The sequence below is a fragment of the Diceros bicornis genome, chromosome X (genome assembly GCF_020826845.1).
Source record: "Diceros bicornis minor isolate mBicDic1 chromosome X, mDicBic1.mat.cur, whole genome shotgun sequence".
NCBI classification, from domain to species: Eukaryota; Metazoa; Chordata; class Mammalia; order Perissodactyla; family Rhinocerotidae; genus Diceros; species Diceros bicornis.
The window spans coordinates 134,979,135-134,992,199 of record NC_080781.1 but is presented as its reverse complement, the minus strand read 5'-3'; the positions used below and the strand labels follow the sequence as shown (position 1 = coordinate 134,992,199).

Below are 13,065 nucleotides of genomic sequence, written 5' to 3'. Positions count from 1 at the left end.
AGGCCCTCTTCACAAATTTGTTATAAGGGTCGCCTGAGTTTAGCCGTGTAAATGGAGCACAGTGCCTGACATGGGGTACAGATCAAATAAATATATTCTCTCTTTCTACTCTTGAAAATGCAAACACATTCTTGGTGGTCCTAATAGAGCCTTTCACATGGTTTACTCAGCAGCATTTGCCATTCAAGGCAGATCTGCCTTCACTCATTGGCTGCACCCCTGAACAGCTGTGTGCAAGGCTAACTTTTGTAAACCAAATCATAATAAAATGCAATAAGAATTTGCCATTGAAAAGAAATCCTCAGTAAATCCTTTTATGAAGTGAAAGATCTCTTATCCAAACTTATCTTTTTTTAAGGTGTGCACTTGTGGATATTGGCCTTTCTTGTAATGAATCCTAATTTAACTTTGGCCACAAACACATGCTAATGTTCCATAGCCCCAAAGCACACAGTAACAGGAGTAGGTTACATATTGAAAATAACGACAATCTAAAAATATTTATTTCTTTCACTACACGTGGAAAGTGTCTGTGATTGCATCATGGGACGTGGCATATAACCTGAAAAATTCCCCTTGCCTCTGTGGTGGTGGTGGTATAGACCATGGTGAGAGTAATGGTGGTAGTGGTAGAGGTGGTGGTGATAGTGATGGTGATGACGAATACAGTGGTGATGGTGGTGGTAATGGAGGTGGTGGTATTGATGGTGTGGTGGTGGTAGTGGAGGAAGTGGTAGAGGTGCAGGTGATGGTGGTGGAGATGGCTAAGGTGAAGGAGGTGCTGGTTGTGGTGGAGATAGATGTGACGGTGGTGGTGGAGGTGGAGGTAACAAAAGTGAAGGGGGTGGTGAGGTGGTAATGGTAGTGGAGGTAGTGATGGTGGCAGTGTTGGTTGTAGAGGAAGTTGTCGGGGTGGTGGTGATGATGGTGGAGATGGTTGAGGTGAAGGAGGTGGTGTTGGTGTTGGTGAGGTGGTGGTGAAGGTAGTGGAGGTACAGGAGGTGATGATGGTGGAAGTGGTGGTGGGGGTGGAGGTGGTGCTGATGATCAAGGGGGTGTTCCTATAGGATATTTCCTTCCTGTTCTACCTCTCTGTAAGAAGCTCCAGTGACTGGCTCAGAGGAAGAAGATTCACTCTGAGTGTGTTATTAATAGAAAGCTCAAAACTGTCTCCTTGCAGTCATTCATAATTATCTTTTTCTCACCTGGAAAACTGAAGCTTATTTACTAGTGAAAACACAGGAGATTTTTGTTTGTTAAAATGCTGCCAATAAAGTAATTTTATGTCATATTTAACTACAGGAAAGGGCAAGGCATTTCTAAGTTCCTTGGCTATCATGTGGCTAAAAAAATAGGATTAATAGCAGTTAGCTACTATACACTTAGCTCTTTGAAGCAGATGTTGGGTGTTGGTGTTTGGGGGCCAGCTTCCTGGAGGTATTTTATATTGACCAAGTTCATTGTTCTAAACCCAAAAGGCTTGACTTGAAGGAGGAAAAGAGGCAAGAAAATGTTCAGCTTTTCTGACAGTATCACACAGGAAGCCCTCACACTAGACACCTTCAGCACCTGAAATTTATTCTAGAAAAAGAGGCAGCTAGAGAGAGTGGCACTGGGCTTCTGTCCACTACAGAGATGAGAGTTTCTAACTGTACAAAGCAGGGCTGTCTAGGGGCCAGAACAGAAATCCTCCCAGAATGAGCACACACCAGGGAGAGAAGTGGTGAACCAGACCGAGGAGTTGGAATTTTAGTTGGATGGATGGTAAGCGAACAACAAGAACAAGAACAGAGTGTGAGCAGTATTCTTCAGAGGACTGAAGAAACAGTGATGTGACAGAGTGGCCAGGTGGCTCCTCTGAGGAGGCGACATTTAGGTGGACATCTAAATGCAGGCCAGGAGAAGGACTGGGAGCAGAACAGTCCAGGCAGGAGGGCAAAGCAAGAAGGCCCTGAGGGGGAAGCTCTTGGCGTGTTCCGAGGATGGGCAGGTGGTCAGTGTGTTTGGCGCACACTGAGCCAAGGAGGCAGCCATGAGCTCACAGAGGGCCTTGCAGGCCCTGGGAAGGGGGCGGATTGTCAGTTGTTTGCAGTGGGAAGCCACTGAGTGGGACGTTAAGCAGAGGAATGATCAGCTCGATCTGTTTGTAAAAGGTCTTTCTGGACCCTGATGGGAGAGGGAGAAATGGAGATTGCAGGAAGGACAAGGAACAGTTACAGAAGCGAGAACTCTGGAGAGGGGATGGGATGCAGGATGGGGGTGGGATCGGGCCAGCTTTGGCATAAGAGAGGAAGCAGAACACTTGGGGAGGCATGAGGACCTGTGGTTTTCCCTCAAGCAGGTACTGAGGAGCATGCCAACTTATCAGAGGAAACTATGGCATCAGAAAAAAATGAACCAAAGCCTAGTGACTTAGATCAGGGGATGGCGAATTTTTTTCTGTAGAGGCTCAAATAGTAAATATCTTAGGCTTTGCAGGCCATGTGGTCTCTGTTGCAATTCTGTATTAGACAATATGCTAACAACTGGGGGTGGCTGTGTGCTAATAAAACTTTATTTACAAAAACAGGCTGTGGGCCGGATTTAGCCCACGGGCCAGATTTGCTAACCCCTGACCTAGAGCATGAGCTGAGCATCTTCCCCAAGGGAAATAAGTTATTTCCAAATTGCCCTCTTTACACTGCAGGGGGCCACGGAGGCCTACAGTTCACAAGAGAGTGGCAGGCAACATTTTTCAGAGCTGAAAAGTTTCAAGATATCCACCCTCGTACAAGTTAGGCAACCATTTCTGAACTGGGCAACGTATGTAGCAGTCCCAAACGCCACCTTTAATCTTCATTAATGACAGTTATTATTATTGTGCATCTGTTGGCAGGTGCTGTGTAGGTTTCAGTGAAAGGAGAGAACACTGCCTCCTCTTTGCTCTTCTAGCCTTTGTATGCTCTTGAACAATTTGAATCTTGTCCAGCAGATTAAAGCACATTCTCTTCCCTCAGGCCTTCAAGGGTCTCTACGATAAGATGGCCTCACCTCTACCCTTCCACTCCCAGCCTTGGTGCTTTTGCCAACCTTGAGGCCGCCATCTTAGGCCTGTGCATTTCCCGCCTCCACAATGCAGCTCTCTGAAGGCCAGGGCTGTTTCCTCCTCATCTCTGTAACCCCAGAGCGCCTAGCCTCGTGACAGGGCTCATCTGGCATCTGCAGATTTGAATTAACCATTGGAGCAAAAGCTTTCCTGCAAATTATCCTGTTCGCTTCCCATTTCCAGCACAAGGTCAAGAGACAACCACTTTCGAGAAACTGTGATGAACTCACTAACTGGCCAAATGACCTTGGACATGCCCCTTCTCCTTTATGTGCCCTTGGCCTGGTGTGTTCAATAAAGTGGGTGGCCTGGACAATTTGAAAGGGACCTTCTGGCTAAGAAGAACAGCAGCCACTGTTTACTGAGCATTTACTATGAACTAGGTACTGAGCCATGGGGGGAGGGGCATAAGAGCAGCAGATCTCCGATCACAGGTGCATGCCAGCTGACAGCCTTGGGGAGCAACCAAACTGGAGAAGCAGCTCTGGATGGCGGGTCAGGAGAGTAGACCGAGCCCCACAGCACTGGAGGGAGGCAAACAAAGGCACATTTGTGCAGAGGACCGGGGGCAGGAGTGCGGGAGGTAGTGGCAGCGGCAGCGATACCTGGGCCTTGGCACTTGGCACCGGGTCCCCAGTGGTCAAGTCCAGCTGCCTGTGGCTCATGCCTGCCTTTCTAACTTTGGTACTTTCGGGGTTGGTGATCTGCTGAGAGGGGAGGAAGGAGATGAGGAGGAGAAGGAAGGGCAACGAGACAGGAGGGAGGGTTTTGCCCAATCATTCTATGTTGACTGCAGAAATCAAAATCTGTAGCCCAAACCTAGAAGCACATGCTCCCCCTCCTCCCCCAGGTCTGGAACTGGGCACCCCAGGGGCAGTTTATGACCCAAATATCTGTCTGCAAGCAGAGTCATATTAAGTTCTCCAGCTGGGAGTTTTCAGTGAAAGCAAGAGCCCTCAGCGGGCACAGGCCAGCCTAGAGTTTGGGGAGCCCCAGGCCCACATCCCCAAGGCTGCCCCCCACTCCAGTTTGTACACACCCTAGAGGGGTGTGGTGCCTGAGCTTCAGTTCAGCCAGGCTCTCTTGCCGCTCCAACCTGGGGTCCAACAGTGTCCACTCTTCTCCTTGGAGAGCTCAACCTTCAGACACCTGTCACCTTGGGCCTAATGTCAAGGAAACTGGGGGCAGGAGCCAGGCAGGAATGCAGAAAAGGCCAGAGTGGGCTCCTGGAAGTTCATAAATAGGCAGTGCCGAGCTCTCAGATGCCAGCGGAAGCCAGCTGCCAAACGGAACCCCCCCTCCCAGCATCCTTCCCTTCAAAGAGACTGCAATTTTCTGGTCACCAGTTTGCTGAACTGGGCTACCTAGGACCCAAATGCAGAGCCCAGTGGTGGCCTGCAAGTTGAGCAGCGCTCAGCCCTTGAAGAACAGATTCGTCTGAAAGCAAGGCCTCTGCCTGGCGGCCTGCCCCGGTTGGGTGTCTGGAACAGGAAAGGGCCTTTATTGCCGGAGGAGGAGGAGGGAGAAAAGGGAGCGAACAGCTGCATGCTCCATGGGGAGGATCCCCAAAATAGAAAGGCGCATACACACTGCAGGCCTTGACCCAGAATGCTCAGAGCTACACCATAAATCCAGCTCTCCTCAGTGCAGTGGCGCTGTTGATGAGACTGAGACATGCTCAGGGGTCCTGTGTGTTTCTACCTGAGCTCCAAGGACACACGTTTCTCATCCCCCTTCTGAGCTAATGCCAATCTCTGATCATTAAAAAAAAAGTGCTAACAGCAGTAATACCCTGTGTGGTTTATACCACATTCCTATCTGCATCTTGTTCATGGTTATCCTAGAGACCCTGACATGGGCAGAGGGCAGATTATCAACCCTATTCTACTGGTGCAGAGACTGAAGCCCAGAGACTCATGCAAGATCTCAGTAAGTGTTGAGGACAATTGCCTCTCCAATGAGCTGGTCCCTGGACCATCTGTTTCCTGCAAGTGGGGCCATATGCCTAGCTCCCCTCTCCTGGAGCCAGACCTGCACCTGCATTGTGCCCACAGCCTACATGAAGCAGGGGACACTGGGCTTCCTCTCCAGGCTTCTGAGAGGGTTTAGGCAACTCGGCCCTGGCTCAGCTGGCTGTCCCTCATATACCTGTGGGGTTTTTAATCACCCTGGCTTGCTGCCCACAGGCTAGGCAGTGGATGATGCTGGCCGGAAGGTTCCAGGGAGCCACCAGGATGAAGTAAAGATGCTTCCACTCTTTCTCTGTTTGTGCGCTGTCTCTGCCACCAGAATGAATTCTTCAGGCAATCTGGGACTCTGTTTTGTCCACTGCTCTAGCCTGAGCCTCCAGAGTCCTGCCTGGCCTACAAAAGGCCCTAACTATCTGAGCTCCTAATCTGGGAAGCTTCAGTCAGGAACCTAGCTTTGAGATTTGAATTTCCAACCTACTGACTGTGCAACATCGGGAAAAAGTTCCCATCCTCTCTGAGCCTCAGTCTCCTCACTGGTGAAGTGGAATATTAATCTCCGTGTCACAGGAGTAGATGAGCTAACAAATACAAAGTAGCTCACACAAGAGAGCCACTCAACCATTCTCTGCCCCTGGTTTCAGAGTAGGACAAGTAGAACTACAGAGTAGGAGAGATTGATTCCCAGTGGAGGAAGCCTGATAATAGTTGGCTCGTTGGCTCTGAGCTGCTTTAGCCCAGGGTCTAGCACAGGGCTGGGCACACAGGATGGAGCCCAAAAATGTGGCAGAAGGCCAGAGATAGACAGGCCCTCTGACCTCAAGAGGAAAGGGACTTGCTCAAAGTCTCACAAAGCACTAATTACAGCCCTGGGATCAAATCTGAGGTCTCCTTACTGAGCCTTGTGCTCTTTCTGCAAGGAAAAGCATGTGCCTCTGAGAATGATGGGTACAAATCCTAAACCTGTGTGAAGAGACCCCCTCCAACCGGATATTTCTAAGGTGCCCAGTCTAAAGAAGAGGGCCAAAAAGAACAGGGCCAGTATTTTTGTAGCCATCCAAATCTCCGCATTCCCTGTTCAACTCAGAGCTCTTCTCTCCCCCGTCCGCAGTCCCACTTGCCTTTAGAGGTGAGAAGGAGTGAGGGGTTGGTTTTGGTCATACTGTGAGTGGAAAGCAGGCTACACTTGAGGCCACCTAAATGGGTACCCTTGATGTAGTTCCCCACCTTCTTGATGGGCATTTTTCTGCAAGTCACTGGATTCCTCAGACCTTAGTGTCCTCATCCATAAAGAGAGAGAAGAATTGGGAAGCTCAAAAGGAATACTGGGCAGGCCAATTCATTGTAACCTACAGAGTAAGCCATTTATTATCATGAAATGATGAAACACAGAAGATGAGTGATGAGCACAGTATCTCCTTCCTTCTCCAACTATATGTCTAATGCCCTTAACACCCTCATTTTGTCTGGAGCTGCCTTATGAACAGAATAGGTGATTGCAGAGCTAAGGAATCTTTGCAACTCGTGGTGTGGTGTGGACTGAAACAGAGATGACATATGATGTGGACACCGAGTTCCAATTCCATGCAGGCTCCAGAGCACTCCCATTTGGAGCGCTAATGTTTTAGAGATTCTCGCACCAGTAATCAATCGACCCACTAATCTGGGGGAGGAATGGCGATCTTAACTTCAAAGGGAAGGACCAAATGTTCTGCCTCCAGTTGAAACTCCATACACTAACTGCAGACTGGATGCCTTATTAACCTTGGGTGGATGCTCAAATGTTCAAAAGGTAAAACTCTTTTCTCAAGATCACAAGCGTCATTAAGCAATCATGCTGCTGAGTGAATGGACAAATGCTGAAAAGGTACTTGCATCACTGAGATTTCTTGTGATGATGACTGCTGCCTGATATGTGCTCAGTGCTCTGTAGTTTTCAACATGCTTCAGATCTAAGAGGCAGCAGATGACAGCGGTGATGACAGCAGGCTCTAAGCCCTGCCACTTCTTAGCTCTGTGACTTTGACCAAGTTGCTTAACTTCTCTGAGGTTCAGTTTCCTGGAGATAGCCTCTTCATCTCAGGGTTATCCTAAGGATTACAGGAGATAATGCTTCCCAAATGTCTAGCGAGTGCCTGGCACCTGGTCGATGCTCAACTAAAGGTGGCTATTCTTACTCCTGCTTCAGTTGACTTCTGTCCTCAGGGAGGACAACGGATGGAAAAAGCCCCATAGCTAGTTAGGACCAGAAGCAAAACCAGAATCTAGGTGTCTTGAGCCCTGGTCTTAGGCCAAGAACAATCATCACATCACATGCACATTTTCCTGCAAGCAGGCTCTCAATTATTCACATGGAAATCCCATGGCTGTTTAAAAGAACTCTCCTTTGGGACTGATATAATTTTATTATATCAAGACCTTGATATAATAAAGGTTTCAAGACCTTGACTTGAAACATGTTTTTTTTGTTATTTTGTTTTTGGGGAAAGGACAAGAGAACCAGGTAAGCTGAATGTCTGAATCAGATCTCCATGTTAAAGATGCTTGCAGGACAAGAGAGAGTGGTGCAAGACATGTGCTTCCAGATGCACACAGGCTCCTTGGACTGGAGTGCAGGGTATCATCCCTGTATGTTATGAAGCGTCAGAGGGAGAGTAAGTGACATAAACTGCTGTGATCCAGTTCAGGCCACACCCAGGAAGTGCAAGCCCAGCTCCTGCAAAGGACCTCTTTTTGCTGCCCGCATTCTGGGCCCTGCAATAACTTGTTTGGACAGCAGGTTTCATGGTGAACTGACAGGCCATTCTGCTTTAATCTGTCTAGCTCTGTCCCTCAGCAAACACCCGGCTGTTGAGATTCTCAGTGTGTGCAGTAGACCTCCGTGTTAGCACCGGCTATCTTCCTGAGGCTGCAGGAATTGACAAGCTGTGAAAATACAGCTGTGCTCAAACTACGATCTTCCTTGGCTGCTGGTTAATGGTAGCAGCAGTGCCTGACTTGGTCAGGCTCCATGCATACCTGTCAGGCCCAGCCAAAGGAGTGGGCTCCTTCAATGCCATCCCCTTTAGAGACGATATGCATCTTCCAAGAAGAGAAATGTGGTTTTTACTGTGAGGAGGACTCATCTGAGAGAGTTGCTTTTGGAGCCTGGGGCATATTTTTTGGATCCCCTCAACTGGGGCAAATCCTTGGTCTTCTAAGACAGCTTGGAGTTTCAGAAACAGTCAGGTCACTCAGAGCCAAGGGCAGAGAACAAGGTGTGCCATGGAGGAGGGAGAAGGGCTGATTTTGATCAAGTCCAAGGTGTGACTCTGAAGCAATGAATGTGAATTTTTGGCAAGGCTTGCAAAGGGCTCTAAAGACCATCTGCAAAGAGAAGCCAAGCCCAGAAATGGCATGAGCAATGGCAACTTCTCCAGAGTGAGGGCATGGATGGCCACTCCAAGGCCCTGTTCTAAGAAAAGTCCTTCAGGCATTGAGGTCTACACTGATCAAAATCAAAGCAGTTACTTACTAGTCACACTTTTTTTTTTTTTTTGCTGAGGAAGATTCACCCTGAGCTAACATCTGTGGCCCATCTTCCTCTATTCTGTATGTTGGTCACCGCCACAGCATGGCCGCCGATGAGTGGTGTAGGTCCACACCCGGGAAATGCACCTGGGCTGCCAAAGTGGAGCATGCCGAACTTAACCACTAGGCCATGGGGCTGAGCCCAAGTCACACTTTTTAAAAGGATGCTGGTGGGGTGCATGAGAAGGGGAAGAGGCTCCCTGCGACTACAACCCACCACTCTTCCCTCCTAGGAATGGAAACACATGTGAAATAAAGGAGAAACTGAAAGGCGTGCCAAAACTGATCGTGGCCTCTGGATGCATTACCAACAAGTTTTGCTTCACTGACTCAGTTGTTAACCATAAAACAGAAGCAAGAAACAAAAGGGTAATTACGATGGAGGTTAGAGATTTCCTTCTAGAAGATGCCTGACTGAAGGGCTGGCAATTTGGAGGAGAGGCCGCTGGCCAACTAATTGCTCCATCTCTGCCATCCCATCTGACTGCCATCTCTGTGAGAGCTGGAACTCCAGTAAACAAAGTTGTGTAAATGTCTACAACTTGTACTACATTCTCAAGACATTGTTGGTGGTAGACAAGGAGGAAAACAAGAGAAGCAAGGTTTCAACAATCTCCCCCACACCTGTCCACATATCATAACCCTAACCTCAATAGAAAGCTGACTTCCTGAAAGTGGATTGCCCTTGGAATTGGAGAAGCCAGGCCCTCTAGTTATGTGAAATGACATTACCTCAGAGCCTCGAGCTTCCAGGTCTCTGAACAGGAAGGGAGCAGACCCACAGCTCTCTAAGAGCCATTTCCTCTTTGCTCTATTAATTTCAGAGATTAAGCAAGCCACTCCTCTGAGGACTTAATACCCTGAGATAACAGCCATTGTGTTTGAGGCAACTCCTACTAACCAAGCTAATCTTGGTAGATTGGCAATGTTGCAGGTTTTTATCATCAAATTCAACTAATCAATGGCTTTCATGGTCCTTCTATCATCCTGGCTCCTAGAACTACCACTGGAATCCCTAACTCTGCATTTCAGACATACGAATGATGTCTGGGTTCCAAGGGAGAAAAGGAGAAATTTGTCAAATGAGTTTTTAAAAGGATACCAGGGCCATAGTTGAATGGGAATCTCTGTGCCGTCCTCACTGGCTTCATGCTCTCAGTGGTACTAGGAAATTAATGCAATGCATCTAGTGCCTGGCATTCCCACACTCCTGGTTTCTATTAAGAGAAAAATTAGGCTTTTCTTCCCTCTCACTCTTCCTCTCTTTCTAGTTGAAAGGATGTAGTGCAGAGATTGCTGGACTTGGAATCCAGATGGAGTCTTGGACTGTATTTCCTGCTCTTCCAGAAACTCACAAGGGGCAAGGTTAGCTCATCTTCTAGATCTTTTCTACATCAGATTCTAGTTCCTTACATTTTGAGTTGGTTCCCTGTCACCAAGTTTGCACAGAGAATTTCAATAACACATCTTACGTTCAAGTTTAAGATTAGAAGCATTCAACACCCCCCTCCCCCCAACAGCCCATTGTCTGACCGATTCCTGGAGCTTTCTGGGCTCCTGACGATTTCCCACCATGGCGAAATGGGGAAGCATGCTCTTGATTACAAGCCGACTTTTCCAGTCATCCATTGTTTGACCTGCAATTTTATTCTTGACTCTCCAAGGCGCTTCCCAAACGACCTAGACACAGGGCTTAGGGAGACAAAAAGTACACTGTCTTTCAGATATGAAGATGAGACCATTGACCCCGTGAATCACAGACTTTCACTCTGAGGACAAGTTTGGGCGGAGTCAGCCACATTCCTTTTCCTGTCTGTCTCCCCATCCCACCACCCTCATTGAGCCCCTCCCACCACCAGGGATAAGGGGCACTTCTGCAAGGCAGTTGGCTGGGATGAGATGGCAGTCCCTGGCCATGGGGCAGAGCAAAGTTCACCGGGGAGCTGAGGGATGGGTGGAGAAGCAGCCTGATGTAACTAAAATAACACTGGGCTTAAAGGCAAGGAATGTGTGTCCTAGGTCTGGCTTTGCTTTTGTGTGGTATGCAGTGAGATCTGTGGAAAGGGTCTTCTGCTCTCTGATACAGTTTTCTTATATGAAAACCATGGCGGTTGGATCAGGTGATGGCTTGCGGCCCCTTCAGCTCTACTAGAGTAGGCCTTATGGCCCACAGAAGGGGCAGCTCTCAATTCTGGCCCTCTTAGCACCCAGCCAAGTGAGCTAACAGTTCACACCCTGACAGTCAGTGGAAGGACGCAATGGATGCTGGAAAGGGCTCATGAAACCCCAGTGCACTGGTTTACAAAAAACTAACTGAGCAGGCTGTGATAGTGGCTACCCCAATGTATGCCCTCCATGTGGGTTGAGTAGACATGCACAAACCCACATAAAGCTGTTTTTTTTTTTTCATTTTGTTTTGGTTCATTTCTTTTTGTTTTTTTGTGCTGTGCATATGAAATAAGAGCTCTGCTAAGGCATTCATATATGAGAGGAGCTCATAAATCTCCTTGGAAGTACAGAATTGGGCTCTAAAATTTCAATGTCCAGACTTCTGCCTCTGGAAAAATAGAGAAGTGCTTTTCCCATTCTCCCACTGAGTACAACTAAAACCTCTAGACAATATATATAAAACAGACATAAAGAGACCCTGAAAGATGGAGAGAAGAAGGTAGGCTGGATAGGGACGTTGGGACCTCAGGAACAATGCGGTGATGAGTTACCTGGGTTTTCTTTTTGCCTCCAGATCCTGGACATGGACCTGAAGAAGCTGACAACCCAAAATGCCAAAGGGCACAGACAATAATGACCTAATTAAAGCCTGCTCTCTTTAGCTAAAGGACCAGGACCAGGAAAGGGGTAGCCTACCAAGACAGAAAACTTTTAGACAAGACCCACTCAAAAAAAAAAAAAAAAAAAAAGAAGAAAAGAACCACTTTAATTCAGCTAAACACCACAGAAAAAAGTGTGGTTTCGCCCAGTACCATCAGCTAAAGCCAAGTGGGGGCCTAGACTCTACCCCCACCTGGCAGTAACAATCCATTTCTCCCTGTCCCCATTAGGGTGGTGTCAGAGGAGTCCTAATAGAGAGTCAGGACATTTGCCCCTGCACAGCAGTGAGTCCACATCCCACCCCTGCCAATGTCAGTAGAGGTCACATAGGGAACAGTGATGAGGCATTCCTATTCATCCCAACCATGGAGGTATCAGTGGAAGCCTAGTGGGTAGCTGGAACTATCACCACTGCCCAGCAGTAATGAGGAGCCCCAACCAGTCTGGTGTCAATGATGGCTGAGTGGGGATCCTGGACTTCTATACCCCCATGGCAGAAATGAGATGGTACTCCCCCGCTGCCCTGCCAGAGCATTGTCAGAGGAAGTCAGCTAAAACAGAAGATCTAAATAAGTGCGGAAATAAGAGAACTGTCAACGCAGAATCCTATACTCAGTGAAAATATGCTTCAGCTATGGAAGGGGAATCAAGATATTCTCAGATGAAGGAAAACTAAGAGGATTTGTTAACAACAGACCTCTCCTGAGAGAATGGCTAAAGGAAGTTCTCTAAACAGAAAGGAAATGACAAAAGAAGGAATTTTGGACATCATCAAGGAAGAAAGCAATGGAAAGAGAAAAATATGGGTAAATATAATAGACTTTCTTTCTCCTCTCAAGTTTTCTAAATTATGTTTGATGGTTAAAGCACCAATTATAACATTGCGTGCTGTGGTTCTAAATGTATGTGGAAGAAATATTTAATACAAGTACATTATAAAGAGAGGAAGGTAAGGGGGTGGGAAGAGAGGTAAGGTTTCTATACTTCACTTGAACTGGTAAAATGCTAACACCAGTAGACAGTTATAGGTTATGTATATATGATGTAACACTTAAAGCAACCACTAAAAAGGGCATACAAAAAGATACACACAAAAATGCTATGCATGAATCATCAAATGGCATTCTACAAAATGTTCAAGTAACCAACAGGAAGTTAGGAAAAAGAAAATAGAGAAACAAAACTAGAGAACAAACAGAAAATAAAAATAAGTTGGTAGAATTCAGCACTAACTTATCAATAAATACATTAAGTGAAAATGATCCAAATATACCACTTAAAAGACAGAGATGGGTCTATCTCAGAGATGGGATACCTCTTAAAAGACAGAGTGGACAAAAAACGTGACCCAACTGTATGCTGTCTGCAAACATGGGGACATGCCTGCTCACCTCAAATATAATCATATGGGCAGGTGTAAAAGGATGGAAAAAGGTATATCATACAAACATTAATAAAAAAAGTATCAGAAGTGGCTCTATTAAAATCAGATAAAGTAAAATTCAGAACAAAGAAACTTACCAGACACAGAGAGGGACATTACGTAATGATAAAAGGGTCAACTCACCAAGAAGACTAAATGTGTATGCACCAAACAACAGAGCTACATGATAT

The 13,065-nt window shown here is 47.0% G+C and overlaps 1 protein-coding gene across 1 annotated transcript in view; it reads right to left on the bottom strand.

Annotated features, from left to right (window-relative positions):
• MAMLD1 (mastermind like domain containing 1) overlaps positions 1 to 10,298 on the bottom strand; it is a 58,295-nt gene extending 47,997 nt beyond the window's left edge. Inside the window, exon 1 of the mRNA XM_058534879.1 lies at positions 10,156 to 10,298. Within this exon, the coding sequence (XP_058390862.1) occupies positions 10,156 to 10,251 (96 nt within the window). The 5' untranslated portion in view covers positions 10,252 to 10,298. The remainder of the gene's footprint in view (positions 1 to 10,155) is intronic.
• Between the last annotated feature and the right edge of the window lie 2,767 nt (positions 10,299 to 13,065).